The sequence below is a fragment of the Zingiber officinale genome, chromosome 9A (genome assembly GCF_018446385.1).
Source record: "Zingiber officinale cultivar Zhangliang chromosome 9A, Zo_v1.1, whole genome shotgun sequence".
In the NCBI taxonomy this organism is placed as follows: Eukaryota; Viridiplantae; Streptophyta; class Magnoliopsida; order Zingiberales; family Zingiberaceae; genus Zingiber; species Zingiber officinale.
Window position 1 is genome coordinate 69,005,839 of NC_056002.1, and position 25,671 is coordinate 69,031,509.

A 25,671-nucleotide genomic window follows, 5' to 3' on the forward strand; every position below is an offset into this window, starting at 1 on the left:
AAGAACAAAGGCACATGCAAATATGATGAGATCACAACATACGCAACAACAAAGTTTCTTTCTAACGATGCAATTTTGGGCAAAACTCATTTTATTTGTGAATAAATAATACAGAAAAAGGCCATCTATCTCAGTTAAGAGATAAAATAAGCCAAATAATAGAGAGAGAGAGAGTAAAATTAAAGAAAGTGGTGGACTTTCTGAACTTATAATACTTTATTGTGTGAGGTAGTCCGTGGAAGTGAACACCAGCAATAAAGGAGGAGACCACCAACAAGAACCATAGCTCCAGTGACAAAGCCGGCAGGGAGGGACGACGCTACTCCAATGTATGGCAGTGGCAGCGTGAAGGCATAGATGGCGAGGGGAACTAAACAAAGAAAATAATGAAGTATTAAAATTATGTTTCACGGTTGAACACCATGTTAGCAGAGAGGATGATCTTAATGGCCTCCAAACAAAAACCTATCGCATCTCAACTGTACTGCCTGTGTACGTACAAAATAAATGACTCCAGTGTAAAATCATCTCACATGTCTGCAGTTTCACCAAATAAATAATTAAAAGAAACATTTCTTCTACTACTTCCGTGGCTTCTTACAGAAGATGTAAAAATGCAATTTTGGTGACAACGGTCTTCAGCAACTTATAAAATCCTACTGTTTATGTAAAGCAAAAAATCAGAGACTAGGAATAAAAAAAATTGTTTCACTAAGCAAAGATATAAGGGCAATTTAGTAAAAAAAGGATTTTTTCTAAATGGTTTGTTACCAAATCCCACCTCAATAATCAAATTTACCCAATAGCAGTCCTCGGGAATGATGTGCATAGATTATATACATTTTTATGCATACTTTAATGTACATCTATTTGTTTTTCATTAGCATAATTTATGTTTATTACACCTTATTTCATTATAATATCATACTTCCATTATATTTTTGTTCGGAGATATGCTATTTGCATATTTTGATTGGCAGGACGTGATTTGAAGTAAAAACGGAGCTTAAATGGAGTCTAGACCTTCCAAAATGCCCGGGCCATGCTTATGAGGCATGGATGTGTGAAAATATGACACAAAACAAGGTCCACCTGGCCGTGCCTAAAAGGCACGGTCGTGTCAATTCCACACGGCCATGTCATTTTCAGCAAAAGTAAAACAGTCATAACTTTCTACTCAGTTGGAGTTATGAGCCGTTCCAGATATCAAAATGTAGATAACTTCAAGATCTACAACTCTTATGAAGACTTCAACCAGAGAAAATTACGTCTTGAAGATCTAAAATACGTTTCTATGAGACACGGCCTTGGCACATGGCCGTGTCAAATCCTGCATTTTCTACACTGTACACCAAGAGTAAAACAGACATAACTTTGTGCTCCGTTGGAATTTTGGGTTGTTCTTTATACCGAATTGTAGCTAACTTTAAGATCTACAACTCTGATGAAGACCTCAACTAAAGAATACCACGATAAGAGGTGCTAAAATGGCCTACAAAGCTAGGCCGTGTGAGCCATACGGCCGTGTCACCCCACCAACTCAACCAGAGCTAGGCCGTATAAGCCACACGATCGTGCAACATTTCCAGAGAGCAATAACAGCTAGGTCGTGTGAGCCACACGACCGTGCAACATTTCCAGAGGTCAAAAAGAGCTAGGCCGTGTGAGCCACACGACCATGTAGCCCATCCAGAACTAAAGCAGAACATGGCCATGTGAACCACATGACCGTGTCACTAGTCCAGAGAAGAAACAAGACATGGCCGTGTGGGTCACACAGCCATGTGGACAGGTCATGTCATGACCCGTGTCTAAGCCTATAAAAGAAGGTTTTCTCCCCTTTTCATCCATCTTTGGCATGGGGCTCTTCCCCATTGCTTGGGGCTCTTCCCCATTGCTTAGGGAAGGGTTCTCCCCTTTGGAGAGGCCCTAGATCTTCCATCTTCGCCAATCCGTCCTCCTCTGGAGCAAGGGAGCGCCTTCGATGACGCCACGCATCACGAATAAGCTTTCTCTTCTCTATATCTTCATGTATTGAGTTGTAGTTTGCTTTACTTATCGTCTTTGATTGTAAATTCCCTTGCAATAGAGTAGATCTCTAGATCTAGGATGTAGGAAGTAGTTGTTATGCGATGTGATCTATGAACTATGTATTTGAATGTTTCCTTATGTTATGAAGTGTTTATATCATATTCTATTGTGTATTGTGTCTTATATGTGTTTGATAAAATATGTGTGAGGACAATTCATGTAGATATGAGGGATTTGTCTTTATGTTAAGGTTGCTACTAGATTGAATAACCGGAGGATCCTTGTGACAGAAAGATACCCATTCAACCGGACATATTATGTCCTTCGTGACACAGGACAGCGATACTTACTCAATTTCTAGAGTCAAAAGATTTTAACATAGGGATTGATCTTTGTTAGGAAGATTAGTTAAAGTTTAGAGATTTTTCCCAAATTAATGTTAGGAAGTGATCTGTGTAATCTAGAAACGTGGACCGAGGGCTCTTGTACAGAAGGATAGCTCTATAATCGGACTTCCTAAATTACCTTTTCTACTTAATTGCATTAAGCTACCGTTAGAAAGTGACTTTGTGTAATCTAGGAATGTGGACCAAGGGCCCTTGTGACAGAAGGATAACCCTATAACCAGACTTCCTAAATTACCTCTTCTACTTAAATGACGTTAGAACTTGGGTAAATTCTTTAGTGTGATCTTCGCGAGATTTTACCGGACTTTAGTTAGAACTCCTACACGAGTGTAAGTATGGAGTTAGGTAAATGAATAATGCATAGGGACATTAACTATCATCGCAACGAAACCCAAATCCTAGTATCTATCATCCTTCATTCACTTATGCTCTTTACTCTCTCTCAATTCTCTTTTCTTTCTCTCTAGCGTTTGTGAACTATTTTAGATTATCTAGATAATTTGCTGTGCGAAGTTAACTAATGCTTAATCAACAGTCCATGTGGAATCGATAATCTTTTGTATTACTGACAACGTAACCGTGCACTTATGGTTCGTAACAAGTTTTTGGTACCATTGCCGGGGACTGTTTTCGATTAACATCAGTTGATTAGCATATGAGTTATTCTATACTTGTTAATAGGGTTTTCATTTATTTGTCTGTTTTTATTTCTGCATTTACTTTTCTTGTTATTAGCTTTTAGCTCAGTTTATTTTTTTTTCCTTCCCTTAATTTCTGCATTTTTCTTTCCTGCAATTTAAATTCTGCATTTTCTTTCTTGCCTTTAAATCTTCATTTTTTTTCTCATAATTTTTTTTCTTAGATATCCACGAACACTAACATGTCAACCAGGTCTTTGAGATAATTTTTTGCACTAATTTCCGTAAGATTTTTATTTCCGATTGTGCAACCTCATATTGAAGCAGAGAGTTTCCAATTAGACCCAGAGTTAATCACCATGATACAAGGTCACAAATTTAGAGGAGAAATATCAGAAAACCCATATTTTCATCTTGAAGAATTCCTGAGGCTTTGTGATATGGTAAACTGTAAGGATGTCTCAACGGATGTAGTTCGATTGATGGCATTTCCTTTCAGTATTAAAAATCGGGCAAAGACTTGATTTAATTTTCTCCATCCTCAAAGCATCACAAGTTGGAAACAATTGGAGCAGCAATTTCTGAATCATTTTTCCCTCCAAGCAGAACAGCATATATGAGGAATTGCATCACAAATTTTGTTCAGGCAGATGGAGAATCATTATTTGAAGCATGGGATAGATTCAAGAGTCTACAAAGACAGTGCTCTCATCATGGCTTGGAAAGATGGCTGACATTGCATATATTCTACAAGGGGATTTCTTTTTCAGATAAATCTTTGTTGGATTCTTCAGTTGGAGGTTCTTTTATGAACATGAGTGTAGACAAAGCATATACATTAATTGATCAAGTGCATTGAACCTCCATGAATGGTCGAACAAAAGTTGGATGGAATCTCCCTCAAAAATTCAAGAAGTACAAGTCAAATGCAAGAGAGCCTGTCAAACAAATTACAATTCAACCATCCAAGAATTTTGAAATTCACAAGTCACAAAATGAGGGGTTCAAATAGTTAGAAGCAAAGATTGATAGCATAGTTTCAAAATGGTTCAAACATGATCCCCCTCCTACACAGACAAGATCTAGTGAAAATTGTAATGATATTAAGTTAAGAAGTAGCAAGAATCATGAAAAACTTCTGAAAAAGGATTTGTACAGAATTGAGGAGAAGAATAATAAAAGACCACAAAAACTCAGTTCTATTATTTCAGAAAGTACTCAAAGGCCACAAGTACCTTTTTCTCAACGGTTGATGACACCATCACTAGCTAAGCAAGTTGGACCTCCTCCGCAAGCTCAAAGGGAATATGAGCAAAAGGAAATTCAATCTTTCCCAAGACCTTCACTAAGGGTTCTTTTTCCACAAAGGCTAGTGAAGGTCAATGAAAACAAAGATTTTAAAAAAATTCTGTGATTCTAATATTGTTGAGTGCAGATTTCTGGATGTATATAAAGATAAAGACTCTTCAGATGAGGATTGTAATGATAATCCAGTGGATAACAAGTTTTCAGATCTACCTCCAAGTTTTACAAGATGTTATGATGAAATTGAATTTTCAAATGATGAATGTAATGAGGTAGATCAACTCAAAAATGCAAATGAAGTCAGTGGTCCTCCTATAGCTGATTCTCTTATTGAGGACATTGATGTTGGTTTATTTTTTGATATTTGTGTTGATGATAATGATATGGAAGGAAGTGTAGGGAGCTGTGGTGTGGAAGCAGCATCTCAAGAATCACCTCCTTTGTCCACACTCCTTAGAGACTATGAGAATTGCAAAAATTGAACATGTTGTGAACCAATGTGTAGGGACTTATGCAGAGTTAGCAGAGTCTCTAGAATCACCATCTTTAGTTGCAACATCACCTGAGCCAGAGTTAGAACCATTATTTGATTCAAAAGAAGTCGCATCTACTGGTTTGGAACTTTCAGGTACCTTTCAGCAATACATGATTAGTAATTACTGCGATCTTTTAGAAAACATCATAGAGGTACCTATGCTTGATTTTGTTGGATGTGATTCCATTACTTATAACTGCATAACTACACTTGATATGATTTTGGTTCTTACTTATTTAACATGTATATGGGAGATATGTTTTTCTGTGGGTGTGCAAGTTTTCAAGAGGCCAATAATTAGAAGTTCACTAACCGTCTCCGACCGTCGGAAAGGATTCTTAAGGAGACGAAGATGAAGAGAGCGGAGATACACTACATTGTTCTTATAACGACAACTATCTTCATAATGAATCGGACCATTGGAAGAAAAGTCCGGAAGTTTCTCACTTCGACAAGGTCACGATTTAAGCGAGCCGAATAAGGGGTCGAGCTAATGACCTAAAACAAACACTTCTTGAGAGGCAACCTAAGTTCAATCTTGCTTTCATTTTAATTTTAGTTTCCTGTAAGACCCTTTTTAGTTTCTTTATTAATAATAAAATCATATCCTCTACTTAATTTTTCTTGTCTATCTTATTTTTGTAGATTTCAAAGTTGTGGAGGAATGTGAGTATCGGATAGAAGAGTATCTTCAAACACATGAATGTTAACCATTTGGAGTTCATCACTTGGTAACTTCTTTAAACTTAATAAATCTCCTCCAGATTCCATTTCTAGTTTTCATTGGAATAATGAAAAGTTTAAATCTGGGAGGATGTTTGGGTTTAGATTAGTGTTTGTCATATTTCTTAGTTTTTGCATATTTCTTTTTGAAATTTTTCCTAGTTGCATCATTCATCACATCATGATTGTTTATTCCTTAATACAAAATACTAGCACATTTCATCTAGATATTTATGTTGTGTAATTTGGTATGCTAGTATGTCTATTGATCTATGTTTTCCTATCCATAGTAGCATGAAGTGAGCATTGTTATTACTAGAGGAATTTGAATGTTGGCATAGTTTTATGATTTCTTCACATTATGCTTGACTTTGATGGTAGATATTTTGGAAAATAGCCATGATTCATAGAATCGGACTAGTACTCTTGTTTCTATAATGACCTCTCAACTACATTTTGGTTACTGGATAAACTTAGATCATGCAAGTTCATTTGGAAAAATCAATCCCTAAAAAAAATGAATGAAGGTTTGTTCAAGTTTGATACTTTGCAAACATTCAAAGAAAGAAAAAAATAAGGGATCAAAAAATAGTTATCGTGAGTGGAAACTAATAATTCACCTCTTTGAGACCGAGTTAGGTTACTGGGGAAATGAATGCTATGTTTCTCTTAATACTGAGTATTCCTTTGAGACATTGTATAGACGATGCATAGCATTTTTGTGGGGAATACCTTGCGTGTGGCAGGTAAGTGTCTATCGCCGGAAGTATGAGGAACACGGTTAAATGAAAAATTGATTAGGCTTAGAGATTAACACTTGAGAAAGTTAAGTCACTTATCACACTGAGCACGGAGAACTTCTACTTAGGCCACACAAATAATTTTTGTATCATGCTCATCAATAAAACTATATGATAGGTTTATATTGATTCATTAGAGATTATTACATGTCACTACGCACATAAATCTAGATTGTGGGTTTTGCTTAAGGATAAGCAAAGGTTTAAGTCTGGGGGTGTAATGTGCGTAGATTATATACACTTTTATGCATACTTTAACGCACATCTACTTGTATTTCATTAGCATAATCTATGTTTATTATATCCTATTTCATTATAATATCATACTTTCATTATATTATGTTCGGAGATCTTCTCTTTGCATAATTTAATTGACAGAACGTGATTTGGAGCAAAAACAGAGCTTAAATGGAGTCTAGAGCTTCCAAAATGCCCGAGTCATACTTATGAGGCATGGATGTGTGAAATATGGCATAAAACAAGGTCCACACAGCCTGATCGTGCCTAAAAGGCACGACCATGTCAATTTCACAAGGGTGTGTCAATTCCACACGGCCATGTCTGCAGACCAAAAGTAAAATAGTTATAACTTTCTGCTCGGTTGGAGTTATGAGTCGTTCCAGATATCAAAATGTAGATAACTTCAAGATCTACAACTCTTATGAAGACTTCAACTAGAGAAAACTACGTCTTGAAGGTCTAAAATGCATATCTATGAGACACGGCCTTGGCACATGGCCGTGTCAAATCCTGCATTTTCTGCACTGTACACAAAGAGTAAAACAGACATAACTTTGTGCTCTATTGGAGTTTTGGGTTGTTCTTTACACTGAATTGTAGCTAAATTCAAGATCTATAACTTTGATGAAGACCTCAACTCAAGAATACCACGGTAAGAGGTGCTAAAATGGCCTACAAGGCTAGGCCGTGTGAGCCACACGACCGTGCAATATTTCCAGAGAGCAAGAACAGGTAGGCCGTGTGAGCCACACGGCCGTGTAGCCCATCCAGAACTAAAGCAGAACATGGCCATGTGAACCACATGACCATGTCACTAGTCCAGAGAAGAAACAAGATATGGTCGTGTGGGTCACACAGTCGTGTGGACGGGTCGTGTCATGACCCGTGTCTAAGCCTATAAAAGAGGGTTTTCTCCCCTTTTCATCCATCTTTGGCTTGGGGCCCTTCCCCATTGCTTGGGGAGGCCCTAGAGCTTCCATCTTCGCCTATCCGTCCTCCGGAGTAAGGGAGCGCCTTCGAGGACGCCACGCATCACGGATAAACTTTCTCTTCTCTATATCTTCATGTATTTAGTTGTCGTTTGCTTTACTTATCGTCTTTGGTTGTAAATTCCCTTGCAATAGAGTAGATCTCTAGATCTAGGATGTAGGACGTAGTTGTGATGCGATGTAATGTATGAACTAGGTATTTGGATGTTTCTTTATGGTATGAAGTGTTTATATCATATTCTATTGTGTATTGTGCCTTGTATGTGTTTGACGAAATATGTGTGAGGACAATTCATGTAGATATGAGGGATTTGTCTTTATGTTAAGGTTGCTACTAGATAACTAAGGGATCCTTGTGACAAAGGGATACCCATTCAACCGAACATATTATGTCCGTGACACAGGACAATGATACTTACCCAATTTCTAGAGTCAAAAGATCTTAACATAAGGACTGATCCTTGTTAGGAAGATTAGTTAGAGTTTAGAGAGTTTTACCAAATTAATATTAGGAAGTTATCTGTGTAATCTAGGAACGTGGATCGAGAGCCCTGGTCACAGAAGGATAGCCTTATAATCGGACTTCCTAAATTACCTCTTCTACTTAATTGCGTTAATCTACCGTTAGGAAGTGACTTGTGTAATCTAGGAACGTGGACTGAGGGCCCTTGTGATAGAAGGATAGCCCTATAACCGGACTTCCTAAATTACTTCTTTTACTTAATGGCGTTAGAACTTAGATAAATTCTTCGGTGTGATCTTCGTGATATTTTACCGGACTTTAGTTAGAACTCCTACACGAGTGTAAGCATGGAGTTAGGTAAATGAATAATGCATAGGGACATTAACTAGCATCGCAACGAAACTCAAATCCTAGTATCTATCATCTTTCATTCACTTACGCTCTTTACTCTCTCTCATTTCTCTTTCTTTCTCGCTAGCATTTGTGAACCATTTTAGATTGTCTAGATAATTTGCTGTGCGAAGTTAACTAATGCTTAATTAACAGCCCCTGTGGATCGATAATCTTTTGTATTACTGACGACGTAACCGTACACTTGCGGTTCGTAATAAGTAACTCCCCCATATTTTACCTAGCAATTTCTAAAAAACTTCCAAAATTTATTCGAATCAATTTCCACAAGCTAATTGGCAGTTGGTTTGAAACTCAGCTTGCTATACAATTTTCCTCAATAATTGGGTTGTTTGAGTTACATTATACAATATTCATTTTGGCATCTTACACATTGTAATAATGCATAAATACAGATAAATCCTTATGGGGTCTAATTGACACAATGCCAATATGATTTTCTCAAAGATAACTTTTTTTTAAATAAAATTGCAATCATCAATATTCTAATGATGCATAAAAATTGGCGAAATACACATGCATTGGCACAAAATAGTGGACAACTTTACTTTATACGTCATCTTGCAATGTGATTTTCACTTTGAATCAACTTGGTATGCATTGAAAATGTGCATCTTTCATCCTTGCTGGTGTAGCCGAGTTAGGGCTTGCCACCAGAGAGGCATAGTTCGATTCCCGACAGATGTAAATATTATTTCGAGTTATCTCGTGTCCTATGTCTAGGAAGGCCGCTTAGCTAAAGCTAAATAAGCCTTGTAATTTACCTCCGTCTAGAGTGTGTGGGGCCACCTTAGAGAGACCGCTAAGATATTCATCTTTTGCCGGAAAATGTTCATTTTAGTCTCACATCTGAATGGTGCATAAAGATAGATGAGCAAATAATCTTGCATGGGTTATCTAGCACAGGATGATCTGCTAGCCGATTTGGAAATCAGCTAGTGGCATGACTTTCATTCAAAATCAGCTTATTTAAATTTGTGAATTTTCATCATCCTGCAAGAGAACTCACTTTTTTTACAAAATGCAATTAAATTTTGACATTTTAACCTAATAATGAACCACCTTGCTAGAGAAGCAACTATGTGGAAAGGTGTTCATAAATAGTCAGCTTACGAGCATAGATAAGCTTACGGGAAAAAAAAACACAGTAGGAAAATGCAGAAACTTTAATGAGATACACGTAAATAGCATTGGAAATAATAGAGAGAAGTGAACCTGAAAAAGTGGATGCAAGGCAAGAAACTACTGCTGAAGAAATCTTTAGAAGATGTAGCAAGGATATGTTAAAGGCCATATTAACAATCACAAATAATACTGGCAAAAGTGGCGCACCTTCGCATCCTGTAAATCAACATTGTTTCCATGTAGGTTTTAGCGTAAAAATATTGGAAGAGTTCACTAATGCATTAGCAGAAGATTATTTAAATTAGGCATAACAAAATATACAAAAAAAATGTGTTCCAAGCGGTACTATCCAAATAACTCTTATTAAAATAAATTAACAACATAAGGGTACATGCCTACGCTTGCACATACAGAGCCTACAGTCTTAGCTGCCATTCAGTCTTATTTATAAAATCGTGTAAGAGAAAAATAAAATAAATATTATAAATTCTGAAGAAAATAATTTGGGTAAAACATTTGAAAGGTTATTATTAAAAGAAAAAAGAAAAAATTGGCAATCACGACAAGAGTAGGATAGCATCAACAAGAAAGCGTCAAGTTCTCTAACGGTCTAACTCAGATTTTGATAAATAATAAGTGAGTTAAGTTAGATATTTTTTGTGATCTAATTGCTTTACCAAATGTGCAGGTGTTGATGGGTCTAGAGAACTTGATACCAGGCTGAAATCCAGCTCGGTCCGTGGGACCTGATAGTTGGTGTAAAGTCCAAATAGGTCAAAGACCGACGTGATATCTGGCAAGAAGTCCAACTGGATCCATGGGGACTGATAGCTGGCAGAAGTTCAGTTGGATCTGTGGACCTGACAACTAACATGAAGACCTAGTGAGTAAGAGACTAGCCAACCGACTGCAAGTTGGTAAGTGAAAGTAACTCACTGGACGAGAGTGACTCGGTGAGAACGCGTCCTGGTTGAGGAACAATAGGTGTCGGTCCAGTTTAAGTCCATTTTGAATTCCTAAACTGAAACCTTGATTAGATTCCTGATCTCGGGGAGAGTCTAATTACTACTCATTATTATTGTGCAAACACTTATCTTGCAGGTTATTGAACTAACACTTTTTGTAGGGCAAAAGGAGCACAAAAGGCCTCCGATGAACAATGTCAGAGATGCCTTCAAGCAATAGAAAGCGCCTTCGTACTATTCACAGAAGGAGCCTTCAAGGCTATGGAAGGCGCCTTTCGCGGGATAAATTCAGACTTCGTCACAGATAAGGTCCGGGCTGTTTGGGATCAGATTTGCCACATTGGAGGCGCCTTCAAGGCTTTGAATGGCGCCTTCCATGCTCAATAAAAGGAGTGCTCGCCCAATCCATCATATCCATCACTTATACGAGCTTCTGCGCTTCCGATTGGGCTTCCGACTACTCAGCTTCCTGCTGCTGCTTCAAAGAAGTCTATCTGCCACCGAGCTGCTTCCGGGTCAACCAATCATCTCCGGCAAACCGACAGCAACACACGAACGCGTCCAAATTGTTGGTAACTTTAATTGTGTTGCAAATTTCTCACACTACTATTTTTAAAGGGAAGTGTAGATTGTTACACTGTCCCTATCTTGTATTCGATTACCTCTTCCGGCGATTCTAGAAGAGGCGTTTAGTGGATTGTCCATCGATAGGTTCGCGGGACCTGGATCTTGGAGTAGGAGTCGCCGAAGACTCTAAACCAAGTAAAACAGATTTTCCTTATGTATTGCTTTTCTTTAATCTTTCTGCTGGTCGTTTAACTTGCAATTTTCAACGAATGTGATTCAGGCCCCCCCCCCTCTCACGATCCAACATTATTGTTGTATCTCTTCCTATATTAGACCTTAGGTTTAAGGGATTTGATAATTTTTTATGTCTATATATTGTAAAACTCTTATTGAAATGAGATAATTTTTTTTTCAAAAATTCTTGTGTATTTCTTTGTCATGGTATCGGAGCCAAAACTTAGATCATTTCATCTTGTGTTTGGTTACTTGTCTAGCTCCAAAATCTTGTGTTTTGTTATGTTTCATGTTCTTCTAATCTATTTTCTTAAACTTAATCTCTTAGTACTTATTCTGACTGAATAATGTCTTTGGAACAATGTGAACATTTTCTTTTGATTTAATGGCAAGAACTATTCTGCATGAGCATTCCAATTTCAAATCTTTATCAAGGAAAAGGAATAATGGAATCATATTGATAGGACAAATCCTACACCTAACAACGAGAAGGAGAAAGAGAAATATGTGAAATGGGAGGTGAAGGATGCTTAGATTATGTCTTGGATCCTTGGAAATATGGAACCCTCCATACTTTTCAATCTCAAGCATTATAAGACCTCTAAAGAAATGTGGGATTACCAGTGTTTTAAATGACGGTCGAGGCGGCCGCCTAGCCGCCACCTAGGTGGGAGGAGGGCATCAACCGCACCGCCTCAGGTTGAGGCGGTGCTTTAGCAGTAACTCACGTTTTTAGCCACTGTCACGCCTGAAGTCGCCGCTGCAACTGTTTCACCACTGTGACATACCCGGATGCATGGCTTGGGTCTAACAACGAGTTTGAATGCATCGTGCGAGCTCGTACGCAGTGTCCAGGCCCTGCGACGAGTCATGCAAGCCTAGACGCGTCGCCCAAGCTCAACGACGGGCCCGGAGGCGTCGCCCAGACTCGGCGATAGGCCTCGACACGTTGCTCAAGCCTAGTGACGCTTCCGAACTCATCGCGCAGTCCCGACAATATGTCAAACTCGTCGCCCAACCGAAACAGAGTATGCGGGTAAGTTGTAAGTTAAGATTTAATTAAATTACTTTATGTTAATAATTTTAATCAACTCCTAACTATGATTGGGATAATTTAAATAAACTTAATTAAAATCTAATAAAATTAACCTATTAATTTAATATATATATTTTTTATTTTTTATTTTTAAACATTTAGATTAAATTTTTAATTTTTAATTAATATATTTGATTAAAAGTAAATATTATAAAGAATACTGATTATTTATAAAATTATGTATTAAAAAAGTAAAAAATATTCAACCGCCTAAGCACTGCCTAGGCACCGCTTAAACGGCCGAGGTGGTAGGCGGTCACGGACTGCCCCGCCACCGCCTACCGCCATTTATAAACACTAGGGATTACTTGAAGAAAATTTACAACCAAAGCAATATAAGGTTTCAATTAGATCTCAAGTTGTATCAGCTCAGTCAAGGGAGTATGTCAATCTAAGAATTTTATTCTTCCTTTGGAAATCTTTAGGTTGAGTACACCAATATTGTATATGCAAGTGTACCTCTTGAATGACTCATTGCTATCCAAAGTGTGCATAAGACTAGCAAATGTGACTAGTTTTTTCATGAAGTTAAGGGGGGAGTTTGAAGCAATTAGCTTCAACTTTATGAACAAAGAACCAGCTCCTTTATTGGATATTTGTGTAGGAGACTTCTCAAGGAAGAACAATGGCATTCACTGTCTTGGAGGAAAAAGCTCAGCATTCTACTCTAATTCTTATTGCCTACGCTGCTCGTGGGAGGTTTAAAGGAGGCAGAGATATGATTAATATTCAATGCTATAGTTGTAAAGGATTTCGGGCACATTGCCACTAATTGTACTAAAAAATTCTGCAATTATTGTAAGAAACTAGGGCATATTATCAAAGATTGTTCCACTCGGCCTCCAAAGAAATTGAAATTGCCCACTATGTCTCATTGGTTCCTCAAATGCCCCTAGTCCTAGTCAGTTTTCTATTACTCCTGAAATAGCCCAACAAATGATAGTTTCTGCCCTTTCTGCTTTAGGCCTTCCAGGCAACAAAAATTCTAATCCTAAGCTTTGGTATTTTGATTTTGGTGCTTCCAATCACATGACCAACACTGCCTTACTTTTAAATAATGGTAAAAAATATAAAAGAGATCTTTAGATTCACACTATCGATGGTAATTCCCTACCTATCATAGTTGTTGGTGATATTTCAACCTCTTTAAATAATATTTTTGTCACCCTAAGTTGTCCACTAATCTTATCTCTATCGGTCACTTAGTTAACAACAATTGTAATGTTTAATTGTCAAATTCTGGTTATCTTGTGTTGGATCAAGTGTCAGGAAGATGATCATGAAGGGACCTAAAATAGGACGTCTCTATTCTTTGTTTCTATCTTCCTCTCCGGTGTCAAACTTGTTGCTTGTAATGTTGTTCAATATGATGATCAGGTGCGGCATAGACGTTTAGGACACCCTAATTCTCATGTAGTTTGAGTTTTGCTTAAATCGGATTTATTTGGAAATAAAAATTTGACTTCTTCTAATAATGATTTTGTTAATTGTGTATCTTGCAAACTTGGTAAAAGCAAAGCACCCTTTTTCATTGCATAAAAACTGCACCACCAAACCTTTTAAATTTGTATATACTGATGTATGTGATATTGCCCTTGTAATCTCTCATGAACATTACAAATACTTTGTTACATTTATCTATGATTTCACTCGCTCTACTTGGGTATATTTTCTTCAGTCTAAAAGTGAGGTTTTCCCTGTGTTTAATATCTTTCATGTTTTAGTCGAAATACAATTTTCTCTAAAATTAAAACATTACAATTAGATTCAAGTGGTAAATATATGCCGAATGAATTTTAATTTTTCTTCAAAATCATGGGATCATATCACAACATTCTTGTCTTTTCACTCCACAACAAAATGGTGTGGCTGAAAAAAAGAATCGTCATCTTCTTGATGTTGTTCGCACTCTTCTAATTGAGTCGTGTTCCTTCTCAATTTTGGCTGTGAAACTTTGTCTATTGTTGTTTATTTGATTCATAGATTATCATCTCCCAACTTGAACAATGATTCTTCCTACTTTCGTTTGCTTGGGCATATACCAAATTAATCCAATCTTCATATTTTTGGATGTGTTTGTTTTGTTCACCTTCCTGCACATAAAAGAAATAAACTTGCTACTCAATCTGTCAAGTGTGCTTTATTAGCATATGCTAGAACCCAAAAATGATTTCTTTGCTATGATCCTCATACTCGTCAAACTCATGTCTCTATGAATGTTCTTTTTAAAAAAAAATCAGTTCTTTAGCACACAACAGACCTCAGAATTCCCTTCAATATCTATATTATCATATTTTCCTAAGTCACCAACACCAATTCCAAAGTTTAAACCTGGTTATGTTTACCATAGATGCATTCCTCTTGCATCTAATCCTCCAACAAATGTCACTTCAATGAGGTTCCTCCACATCTTCTTGCGGCGTCTAATCCTATTTCCAATGATCTACCTCCTCTTCGAAGAAGCTCTAGAACTTATAAACCTCCTGGAAGGTATGGTTTTTCAACCCCCTTGGCTATGTCTATTGCTTTGTCTTCTATTTCTATTCCCACTTGTTATAAACAGACTATGAAACATGAGTGTTGGCAATAAGCAATGGAAGTAGAACTTCAAGCGCATGAGGAAAATCATACAAGGGACATTGCTTCTTGTCATCCAAACATAAGTCCATTGATAGTAAGTGGGTCTATTATGTGAAACTCAAGTATGATGAGTCTTTAGATAGATAAAGAGCTCTAATGGTTGCTTTTGGCAATAAACAAGAATATGGTCTCTTGACTATGAAGAAACACATTCTCTAGATCTTGGCCTTTACATCATAAGGATGTAAAAAATGTCTTCTTGAATGGGGGTATTAAGAGATTTACATGAAACTTCCACTTAGTATGTTAATGACAGCTTCTCATGAATTTTGCAAGCTAAGACGCTCTTTATATGGGTTGAAGCAGACACCTAGAGTCTGGTTTGAGAAGTTTCATAACACTCCTCACCTTCTCTTTCACACAAAGTCGATATGATTCTACACTTTTCTTTCACAAGACAACCCTAAAATGGTCTTTCTCTTAGTCTGTGTTGAAGATATTATCATCACTGATAATGACAATGGACTAATCACTAAGCTTCAAAATATATTGCATATTACATTTAAAATGAAAAATCTTGGATATCTCACGTATTTTTTTTTTGGATAGAAGTTCACTCTCGAGTTTAGGGTATGTTCTTGAATCAACATAAATATATCCAAGATCTCATTGAGCTAGCTAGTTTAAAGGATGTTACTGCGGTTGATACTTCAATTGAGGTGAATGTGAAATATCAAAAGACAAAGGCGAGCTCTTGTCTAATCCTTTTTTATATAGACAACTTATTGGTAGTCTTATCTACCTAATAAACACAAAGCCCGATATATCATATGTTGTCCATATAATTAGCAAATGTATATAATCACCTCGACATCTTCATATTGCTACAGTTCATCGCATTATTCAATACTTAATTGGGTCATCTACTCATATTTGACTGCGCATAGTAATGTAGATTGGGCTGATTGCACGAATACTAGAAAGTCTACAATAGGCTGGTGTATTTTTCTTGGAGATACTTTAATTTTTTTTGGAAGTGTAAAAAGCAAGATTGTATCTCTAAATCTTCCACGGAGGCCAAGTATAGAGTCATGTCTGCAACTTATTCTGAAATTGTATGGTCACGTGATCTTCTTTCTGAACTTAGATTTCCTCCACTTAATCCTACTCCACTTTATGGTGATAATACCAGTGTTATTCAAATAGCTCAATATATCATGAATGCACAAAGCACATAGAGGTGGACTATCATTACATTAGGGAGGCCTTTATTCGAGGTGTTATCACTCTTCCTCATCTTACTACTAATCTTCAAATAGTTGATGTCTTTACGAAAGCTTTAAAAAGGCAACGACACAAGTTTCTCAAATTGATGCTGATAGACTTAGCTGCATAATTTGAGGGGGGATGTCGATATATTCTTCTTTCCTTTTGTTACAGTTGTATATCCCTTTATTACCTCTCTAAGATTTCCATTATTGTTGTATATATCCCTTATAATTATTGTTGTATTTCTTCCTATGTTAGACCCTAGGATTAAGGGATTTGATAAGCTGAATTATGATTCTATCTCTTCCTATATTAGACCCTAGAATTAAAGAATTTGATAATTCTTGATGTCTATATATTGTAATCCTCTTACTGAAATGAGATAAAAAATATTTTCAGAAATTCTCGTTTATTTCTTTGTCATATGAGTTTGAGTCAATTATTATTATGATAGGCAATATGAGGAAGTGCATAGTATATATAATTGATGAATTCAAACATATGGAGAGACTTGAACCTTGTTCCTACACAATCTCTATACAACCTGATCAATTGGATCAAGCACTTGCCATCTATTTCAAATTCATTATAATCTATTTGACAACATGTAAAAAACTAAAAGGTTCACCTAGCCTCTGTATCTAAGTGATGGTAGAGCATAGACCTTTGGTGCCCCCTTTAAATCAAGAATTGTTTTCTAGGTTTATCACAGTTTGCTTACCTTTATATATATATATATATATACATACCACAGCCTATCCATAGGTAGAAAATCAATAACTTACTGTGCAAAGCTTAAAAGATTGGCTACTTGTAGTTGGCAACAATAAATATGAATAAAATATATATTCAAGAAATTTTGTAATTGAATCCACCTGTTTGAATCAGATTTGATTCTTTCAGTAGAAATGCTAACAGTGTGGTTGGTTTTTCAGCAAAATTGACTCAGCCAACAAACATATACTCTACCAAACACAATAGTTTGTGTTACCAAAGATCAAGTCTTTATACTTAAGACAGGCTCACAAAAATTCCTTTTTTAACTTCATGCTGATGCAATGAGTAGAAACTATTTAAAATGCATGTTCTAGTGGGGACACGACGCTGTCATCCTTATACTCGTAAGTTGATATTTTGCTGCAATTTAATTTCATGGTGTACAGTAAAGGTCAACCTTCATTTCCATCAAATACAGCACAAAGTGTGTCGCCATATAATCAATTAAAATGTTTAGAGACGCCTTTCATTTGTAATGATTAAGGCACTTACGTGCAAAAAAATGTAGAATGTTGCAGCTAAAAAAATAATTCAAGAATTTTGTACTTCACAAAGTTTCTATGACTATAAGTATTTCAAGAAAAAAAAAATGTTTTCTGAAGTAAACCAGAGAAGTATAAATGACAGACCTGATAATGATCCAACATTTAGGAAGCAGGCTGTTCCATCTCTAATATATGAAGGCAACTGATTGAATGGTATGCCCCATAGTTTCGACATGAATGGCATCAAAAGGCATATGAACAAGGCCTGCATTAACATAGCTTTTACGGTAAATGGAAGTTTAACATCTAAGAAAAAAAATACCCAAGAGTAATTCTAACCTGAAAAGCAGATCCAAAAGAATTTACAACAAAAAGGTCAATGGAACCTCCCTGACATATGAAACAACATAAAGTATTAGAATCCTAAAATTAAGTAGTTATATTGACAAAACCATCATAAGAGTTATTATTAGAATAGCAGCACATTGGAATATAGCAACTCTAGCTTGTAAAAACTCAAGCTGATTGGGCCAGGAACATACCTTCAGTTTCTTAGCCGCATCCAGGAATATAATTTCCTACATACACAAAACAGCAGATTATAGAAAAACCGTCCATGGGTAAGGTTATAATTTTACCAAGAAATCTACTACCTTCAAAATAGTGTCTGCTGCTTGCAATAGAAATGAAAGTATCATAAGAAGTGACCAAAATATTCCAGCATTTTTTAATGAGATACCAGCACCAGACCCACTGCACAAGCAAATAGACTTACTGCTTAGTGCTGCCTGATCAAGACTCATTAATTGTGTTATCATTAATTGTATTACACCAGTATAGGTGGTCATAGAAAGTGTATAATATTGGACTCTGAGAATAACATTTTATATTGTGATAATCATATTTGACTCGTATATTTTACGTACAGTTGTAATCTATTGCCATAAGCAGGCCCAAGACCAGGGTTCAAATATCTTCATTTAACTAAAATTGAAATGAACATTTGATATGTTATGAAGATACCTTGTCACAGTTATTACCACTCCAATGGTCACAAGAAAGCACCCTAATATTTGGGTTAATCGAAATCGCCTCTTAAGAAAAACAACTGAAAAGAGAAGTTGCCAAACAAGAAAAGTCTGCAAAACATGATTAAATACGTGTTATCTGATGAATGTTTACATGATGTCTTAGGAAAGGTGATTATTGAATCTCATTACCTGGGAAAGGATTGGGATTGATGCCCCAGAAAGAACAGCTACTCTAGCGAAAAACCAAATGAATAACACAAGTCAGTGAAGTTTCTATGAGTAAATGCTTTTATATGAAACTTCTTTAAATTAAAAAATTCAGTATGAGGGAAGAGAAGCCTATTGTCAAAGAAACAGAGAAAGGAAAATCTAAATAAAAACACACTTGATGGGTTCAATTTCCATGTTTGAGTATGCTGTATTCCATTTCCTAGTTTGGACAAAAAATCATGCATATATGTTAACAAGAATTTTTTTCTTTACTTCAAATGTAGCATCTGTATGTCTTAACCAGAATTTCCTCTGAATTTTCTGATTTTCATTCACTCTTCTCATGCATGCAAAGAGACAGTTTAGAAGCAGACAACATTTGATCATTATGATAATATTTCTTGACTGTGTTTATTTGAAGGCATAACTAAAAGAAAAAAGATTTTTTCCATTTTTACTGGGAAGAGAAACTATCTCCCTAAGTTTCCCCTCAATTTCTTGTGTAAAACAGTTGGAAAGGAAAACTAACCAGTAATTCTTTCACTCTCTGTCGTTCCAAATAAAAGTAGCCTTCATTCTTTTCCCTCTTCACTTTCCCATCCATTTTCCCTCTCCCAACACTTTCTATTGTTTCAAGTTGATACGATGTCATAGTCCACAATCTTGCTAATCAATAAGGCGTTTACTATTTTTAAGGTTCTGAAGTATACACTTCAATATTTTGAAACCTAACTCATTATTAGGCATTCTTAGGAAAAATTGTGAAGATTACCCATTAACAATTTACTATGCTTTGAATAAGGAGAGCCCATTGATTGATACAAACACGTATAAGTGTTTCAAGATGAAACACAACGTAGAAAGATGAGTTGAAAATTTACAAGGAAGCTAAAGTTCAAAGTTCAACCTTAAATTAATTCACTATCTCATTGTGCTACCGGAATTACTTTCCGTTGTGTAGGTTGACTTTGAACTCTGGTTTGCTTTCTTGTCAATTGACAAGAGGCATAGTCATGTGCTCAATCAATTTTATAAGTTGAAATACTTTTTTTTTGAACCATCTAAACATAGAATAGATGAGAAGACAACCTGATCAATGGGACATTCATGAATGTTCCAAGCTTTGGATAGTGTAGAATATTTGACAGAAAAGGTTCAAAGAGTTATCAGAATCTATTTTGTTTTCAACACATATTACTAATTTGCATATCATTATCTTATAGGATTGATCATAGTTAGCAACAATACAACAAAATAAAATTTATTTAAGTATAAATGATGATATAGTAGGAGATAGAGCCCAATGTGCATAAAAGGATCTATATAGCCTACCCCACCTAGTGGGATAAGATTTGGTTGTTGTTGTTGTTGTAGTATTGATCATATAGATCCACAAAGGTTTAAGTATATGCTTCTTTAAAAAAAAATTATACCAATATTTAAACCTTCCAAAATTATTTTATATGTCGCTCACAAAAGATACACAACATATGGTATATGGTTATGCAATAAGAACAACTTAAAAAAAAAATTCATAAGAAAGGCCGTAAATTAGGACAGAATTGTTTGCCCCCATCGACATCAAGAGGAACACATAAATAAGATACACAACCTCCACTTATGTTCTAATGATGCGGAAATTTACAGGCCTGAGAGGACTCTGCTAGACAATATTAGATGCATACAGCTAATCACATATATTTGCATACCTCACAAATAAATAACTAGTTTTGCATACCTCCAGCTGCCATTCCTGATGCTGCGGCCAAAGCTTCCAAAAGTCCAACTGCCAAAAATCTGGCCTTTGGAAGCGAAAGCATCTCATCGGTTACAATGCCAGCTTGATAACGAATGTAAAGGATTGAAAAGTAAACCACCAAGTATCTACAAAAATGAAAAAACTAGAGTTGAAAATAATATATATAGCTAACCTTATCAATAGGCTAGAGTAATGAAAAGAATAGACTAAAGCATTTTAGACCGATGGAAATCCTTGTTGGAGGAAGACAAAGCCCTATTTGTTACGAACAAGTGGATTACAGACAATTTGTTTACTTATTTAAGTGTTAATACAAACAAGTGGATTACAAACAAAGTTTTTTTGTGTTGGAGTTCACATAGGCCCAGCAAATGCTCCTGCCAATTACTTGTTGTGTTGTGAAAGATGAAGTTAGAATTATTTAGAAGTATTTGGTTCAAATCCATACAAAACAAATCCTCTTTCAATTTCTTGGAAACAAGGAATTGAGAGGAGATGTAAGAAGCACATCCATAAATGAAAGGGTTATCCTCTAGAAGAGATATGCAATGCTCCAATCATATAATGAGAAGGTGCAATGGAAGAAAAAAAATTATGTGTTGTCTCTTCTCAAAGACTTCTATAGTACAGATTGCATACGCAAGTATTCTAATGTGGGTAAGCTTCTTTGTGTGTAGCCTATCTTTTGTGATGACCCATGCTAGGAAGAAGACATGAATCATAGGTAGGCCCCAAAATGTTCTGATAGTATGAAGTCTTAGAGAATCAAGAACATATAGTAAACCGTCTAATTTTAGCATGTTAGAGCATCACCATGCTTAGGGTTGTAAACAAGTCAAGTTCTGTATTTTTCAAGCTTGTTTGATAAGGTAATCAAGACAAACTAAGTCAAACCAAGCCAAAAATGAACGAAGTTAAAACAGTTGTTCAAGTTTGGCATGGTTTCTTTTTTCCGAGCTTGAGATTGGTTCATTTAAATGTTATCGACTCTTAATTCAAGGTTGTTTGATTGTTTGAAACTTTTATATTCTTGAGCTTGTTTGGTTGGTTGGTGAGCTTAATATTACAAGCTTGTTTGTTTGTTTTAAATTTTTTTCCCATTTACAAGTTTGATAAGAGATTTGTGGATGAACACGATTCACAAGTTTTGTTCGTGGACATTGTTCATGAAAAGTATGAACATTAACAAGTTGAATACATATGTGATCAAGCTTTTTCATTTAATTTAATGAGTAATTCAAGCTTGTTCATTTAATTGACCTTGTGCATAATGAACGAACATAAAATCGAGTTGAACACCAAGCTTGTTTTGGTTCATTACAACCCTAACCATGTTAACCTATAATAATCATAAATGATATTATTAAAGAAAGTTTTGACGCTAATCGTCTTAACCCTAATAGTGTCAAGACTATCAAGTATTAGTTATAGATCTAAAACTTTGATAACTATTACCCAAATTTGATTTGGATTGGATGCCAACCTATAGATCCGTAGCCTATCATATGTTGGCAAAGAGAGGCAAAACTCAAAGGAAACAGGAAGTAAAGGGAAGTTGCTCAAACAAACCTAATGTTGAAAAAAAAAACAATCAAATAAGGCACTCCTTGTTTGAAAATGGACAAACAGGCTACCTATTAGATCTTTTGCTTCACAACACTCTATAGATGAAATATTAAGATGAATCCAAATGCTTTTGAAAGAATGTAAACAAAGTAATGATTCTTCAATGCATTCATCATCTATATATTTTTGAGTGTTTTTATATTTTTCTAAAAGTGTGTTTGAGTTCATCTGTAGAAGGACATTTGTGATAAGACTAGCTATCATTCTGCTTATTAAAAATGGCTTGTTTGAACTCTATTCATGTATCTTAACATGGTCAAGCATCAAAGTTGGTCCCTATTGCAAAGAACCATACAAATAGCATCTAATTGCATAAAAAGACCCTTCTTCAGTTTACCCTATAGAGCGTTCATGTTCTGCTTTTTTTTCCTGCAGAAGGCACGGCTACTGTGTCTCATTAACAATGATCAATCTGTCCCTGCACACTACCATCTCCAAATTTTTTCGGGCTTTATGTAGCATAGTTGCACTTGCAAGCTCTTAAAAAAAAGTCTGGTAATACAAAGAATAAATTATCAAACCGTGGGCCCTTTGTCTTAATAACTTCAAAATAACACCTTGTAACCAATCTGTCTCTCAGTCCTAAATAACCTAAAACGATACCTTCTAACCAATCTGTCTCTCTCAATGAGGACCTCTCGTTAAATTATACTGGTGGCAAACAGTATGAAGCATTAGTAAGCAAGCTGGTCCATTCGAATATAAGCTGACTACATTAACGAAAGACATGCGAGACCAGTGAACCTGTCGCATACCCGCAGTAGATTTTATTTCCTTTTTTTTTCATAAAGTTTGTCAGCGTGCTTTTCTCGACGCGCTTCGACCTTGGAGCCGAGCTTCCTAACTCACCTTGGCCGCCTGCTTGCAGCTAGAGCGTGTCAGCGGTTGTTCGCACCTCAACAGAAACACGCCCCTAAATGAGACGCGTGCAAACGATTGCAAAAAGGTGGAATCGCCACCTTAGCGGCCCCGGGTCCGGCCCCACAGATATCTAAAGGGGATAAATCATGGTTAAGTTGGACAGGAGGAGTGACTGGGGTCGAGTGGAATTTAAAGCGCAGCAAACCGAGGTTTTATGTCCGTATGCAACTGGCGACTCGAAACCTACGTTGCAAGCGTCAGGCACCCTTCCAGCTGATCCAGCCCGTGGGGGCGAGGTAAATTGCTTTTCCCACCCCCTCTGACAGCCCACCCCCCTCTCTCTCCTCTATTAAATGACTTTTTCACCCCTCCTTTAAATAACAAATTATTTTTTTTCTAATTTTATTTACTTCTTTAAATTTTTTCCAGTTGTATTTACTTCTTTAATTTTATTTTTTAATAAATTTTGTTTATTATTTTTTCATCAAATTTTTTTATTTTTTATCCATATTTTACTTTTAAATTTTTTTATAAATAATAACCCCTAAAATTTACTATTTAAAAAAAAATAAAAAATTACGAGAGATCAATCCTCTATTCCAATATCACCTGCTCTTGTTCTCACTCGTCTCCTTAGCCCATCGTCGGTGGCACCGTCGGAGGCCCTCGGTTGCCGCCTCGATTAAAATTATATCCTAGGGGGAAGGTGAACGTAGTGAGGTCGCATCAGCGCGATCAGCGTCAAAATTTGATCGGATCTGAGCAAACTTTCCTTCACCGTCGATCTGAGTTCCTGCTCAGATTCGGTCGAATACCGATGTCGATCGTGTCAATGGCGATCCTCCTGGGTTCACCTTCCCCCTAGGGTATAGTTCTGGTCGGGACGACGGCCAGAGGTCGCCGATAGTGGGCTGAGGCGACGAGTGAAACACGGGGACAGAGAAAATTAGGGACATAGAATCTGATCTCAGATTACAAATATGATATTCTTGTCGAGAAAATACTTAATAAAAAATAAAAAAAATGGAATAAAAAAATAGTATAAAGGTAAATAATATGATGGAGCTGGAAGAGGGGGTGGAATGTGAAAATATATAATTAAAAAATAAATAAAATATTAAAAAATTATACTATTTTTTTAATATTAAATAAATATTATTTACCATGATAAATATATAATAAAAAATTATTTAAAAAGAATAAAATTGATTAAAAAAAATGATAAAAGAACTGATTAAAAAATAAAACCGTTAAAAAAAAATTGATAAAAAAACTGATTAAAAAGAAATAAAATTTTGTAAAAAAAAAACATAGACGCTGAATAAGGGATATAAAAGTCAAAAAATTGGTGGGACCGGGAGGTGAGGGTGTAAGGGAGGGGGAAAAGCAGGTCTCGGGGGCGAGACGCGTGCAAACAAGAGAGAGAGAGACGAATTTACCCGAACGTGGCGAACTGGGCGAGGAAGAAAGGGTACTCCTTGAGGGGCACGAGCGCGAGCTTGTAGAGCACCCGGTTGCCGGTGCCAAGGACCACCGTGACCGCCGCCGCGGCCAATACTTCCGCCGTTTTCTGCCGCCTCAGATCCACCTCTAATTCCCCAATCATCTCCCCTATAGCACCGATACCTTTCGCCGATCGAGATCGCACCCTCGAGAATGACCATCCGCCTTCCTGGAAGGGGGGCACGACCGGCTCGGAGAACCGTGATCTGCTCTCGGCTCGGAGGGCACGGGAGATCCCATCGCAGAGCGCCGAGCGGACGGAGACCGGTCGGAGTCGGAGAATCTGAAGCCGGGAATCCGACGGCGGGATGATTGAGGCGCCGGGGAGTAGGCGATAGCACAAGGACATCGCCGATCCCCTCCGGCAATTGGCAAGGGAATCAGACGATCAGATCGTGGAAATGAGGAAGGCTCTCCCACTGCCGTACCCTTTTTACTTATTTTACATGTGCCTTTCAAATTAGTTAGTGTTCATTGATAACGACCGAGAAAAGCCCGAAGCGGACGCGAGAGCTTCTGTAGCTTGTGGTGAGACGCGGATCGAATGCAACAATTCAGCCCTCAGACACGCCACCAAGGAGAGCTCGTAGAAGGCCACGTATCCCAGTCAGCTGATAGTCGAAACGTGTCGTTTTGTAGTTGGTGAGTTGGATAGAAAGGAAGTGAACATTTGCATCGGATCAGGCGGGATCGTGGAGCTGCCGCGTTAGAAATTGGAAGGCGCTGGTTGGATTCGCGACGCCAGTGTTCATCTTTAGCTTTGCTTTTGCTTTTGCTCGAAAAGAACCTGTTGCCGGACTTTGGCGCATTCGAGAAATTCATTGGTAGGTGCGCTTGTGGCTAGGAACGGTGTGCAGGTTGACAGCATCTTTAAAGATAGAAAAGAAAAGTAGCAGATGGAAGCAAAGAATAACTTGAATTGCTGAACAATTTTTATATCATCTGTTTTGAACAATAATTTGCCATCAATTTTCTTAAATTTTATATTTTAGATAAAATATTTTTATATCAGCTATGTACTAGTCTAAATTTAAGAAATAA

The 25,671-nt window shown here is 36.7% G+C and overlaps 1 protein-coding gene and 1 non-coding gene across 5 annotated transcripts; both read right to left on the reverse strand.

Moving 5' to 3' along the window:
- Nucleotides 1-25,077, reverse strand: LOC122019812 (protein CLT1, chloroplastic-like). 4 transcript variants are annotated; one of them, XM_042577353.1, is made up of 10 exons: nucleotides 24,567-25,077; nucleotides 20,620-20,765; nucleotides 18,861-18,898; nucleotides 18,664-18,779; nucleotides 18,294-18,393; nucleotides 18,183-18,218; nucleotides 17,980-18,030; nucleotides 17,785-17,905; nucleotides 9,758-9,883; nucleotides 1-370 (listed from the first exon to the last, which is right to left on the reverse strand). In XM_042577353.1, exons 1-10 carry the CDS (start codon nucleotides 24,977-24,979, stop codon nucleotides 207-209), a joined length of 1,311 nt encoding a protein of 436 aa, XP_042433287.1. In that variant the 5' UTR covers nucleotides 24,980-25,077; the 3' UTR covers nucleotides 1-206. The 4 variants fall into 4 exon arrangements, with proteins under 4 accessions (XP_042433287.1, XP_042433290.1, XP_042433289.1 ...); XM_042577356.1 differs by having other exon boundaries at nucleotides 20,620-20,782; nucleotides 24,567-24,936; XM_042577355.1 differs by lacking the exon at nucleotides 20,620-20,765 and having other exon boundaries at nucleotides 18,861-18,903.
- On the reverse strand, nucleotides 3,691-3,796 carry LOC122022052. Its single transcript, XR_006122801.1, has one exon. It is a non-coding gene; the product is annotated as a small nucleolar RNA R71 (small nucleolar RNA).
- Nucleotides 25,078-25,671: the final 594 nt, after the last annotated feature.

What these genes read in the sequence shown, in the direction of transcription:
- LOC122019812 (XM_042577353.1), bottom strand. Translation starts at nt 24,979, where the DNA reads ATGTCCTTGTGCTATCGCCTACTCCCCGGCGCCTCAATCATCCCGCCG. An exon ending in ATGCGGCTAAGAAACTGAAG is followed by an intron (nt 18,031 to 18,182) that starts GTATGTTCCTGG and finishes TTCATATGTCAG; the next exon opens with GGAGGTTCCATTGACCTTTT. An exon ending in CCTTGCATCCACTTTTTCAG is followed by an intron (nt 371 to 9,757) that starts GTTCACTTCTCT and finishes TTCTTTGTTTAG; the next exon opens with TTCCCCTCGCCATCTATGCC.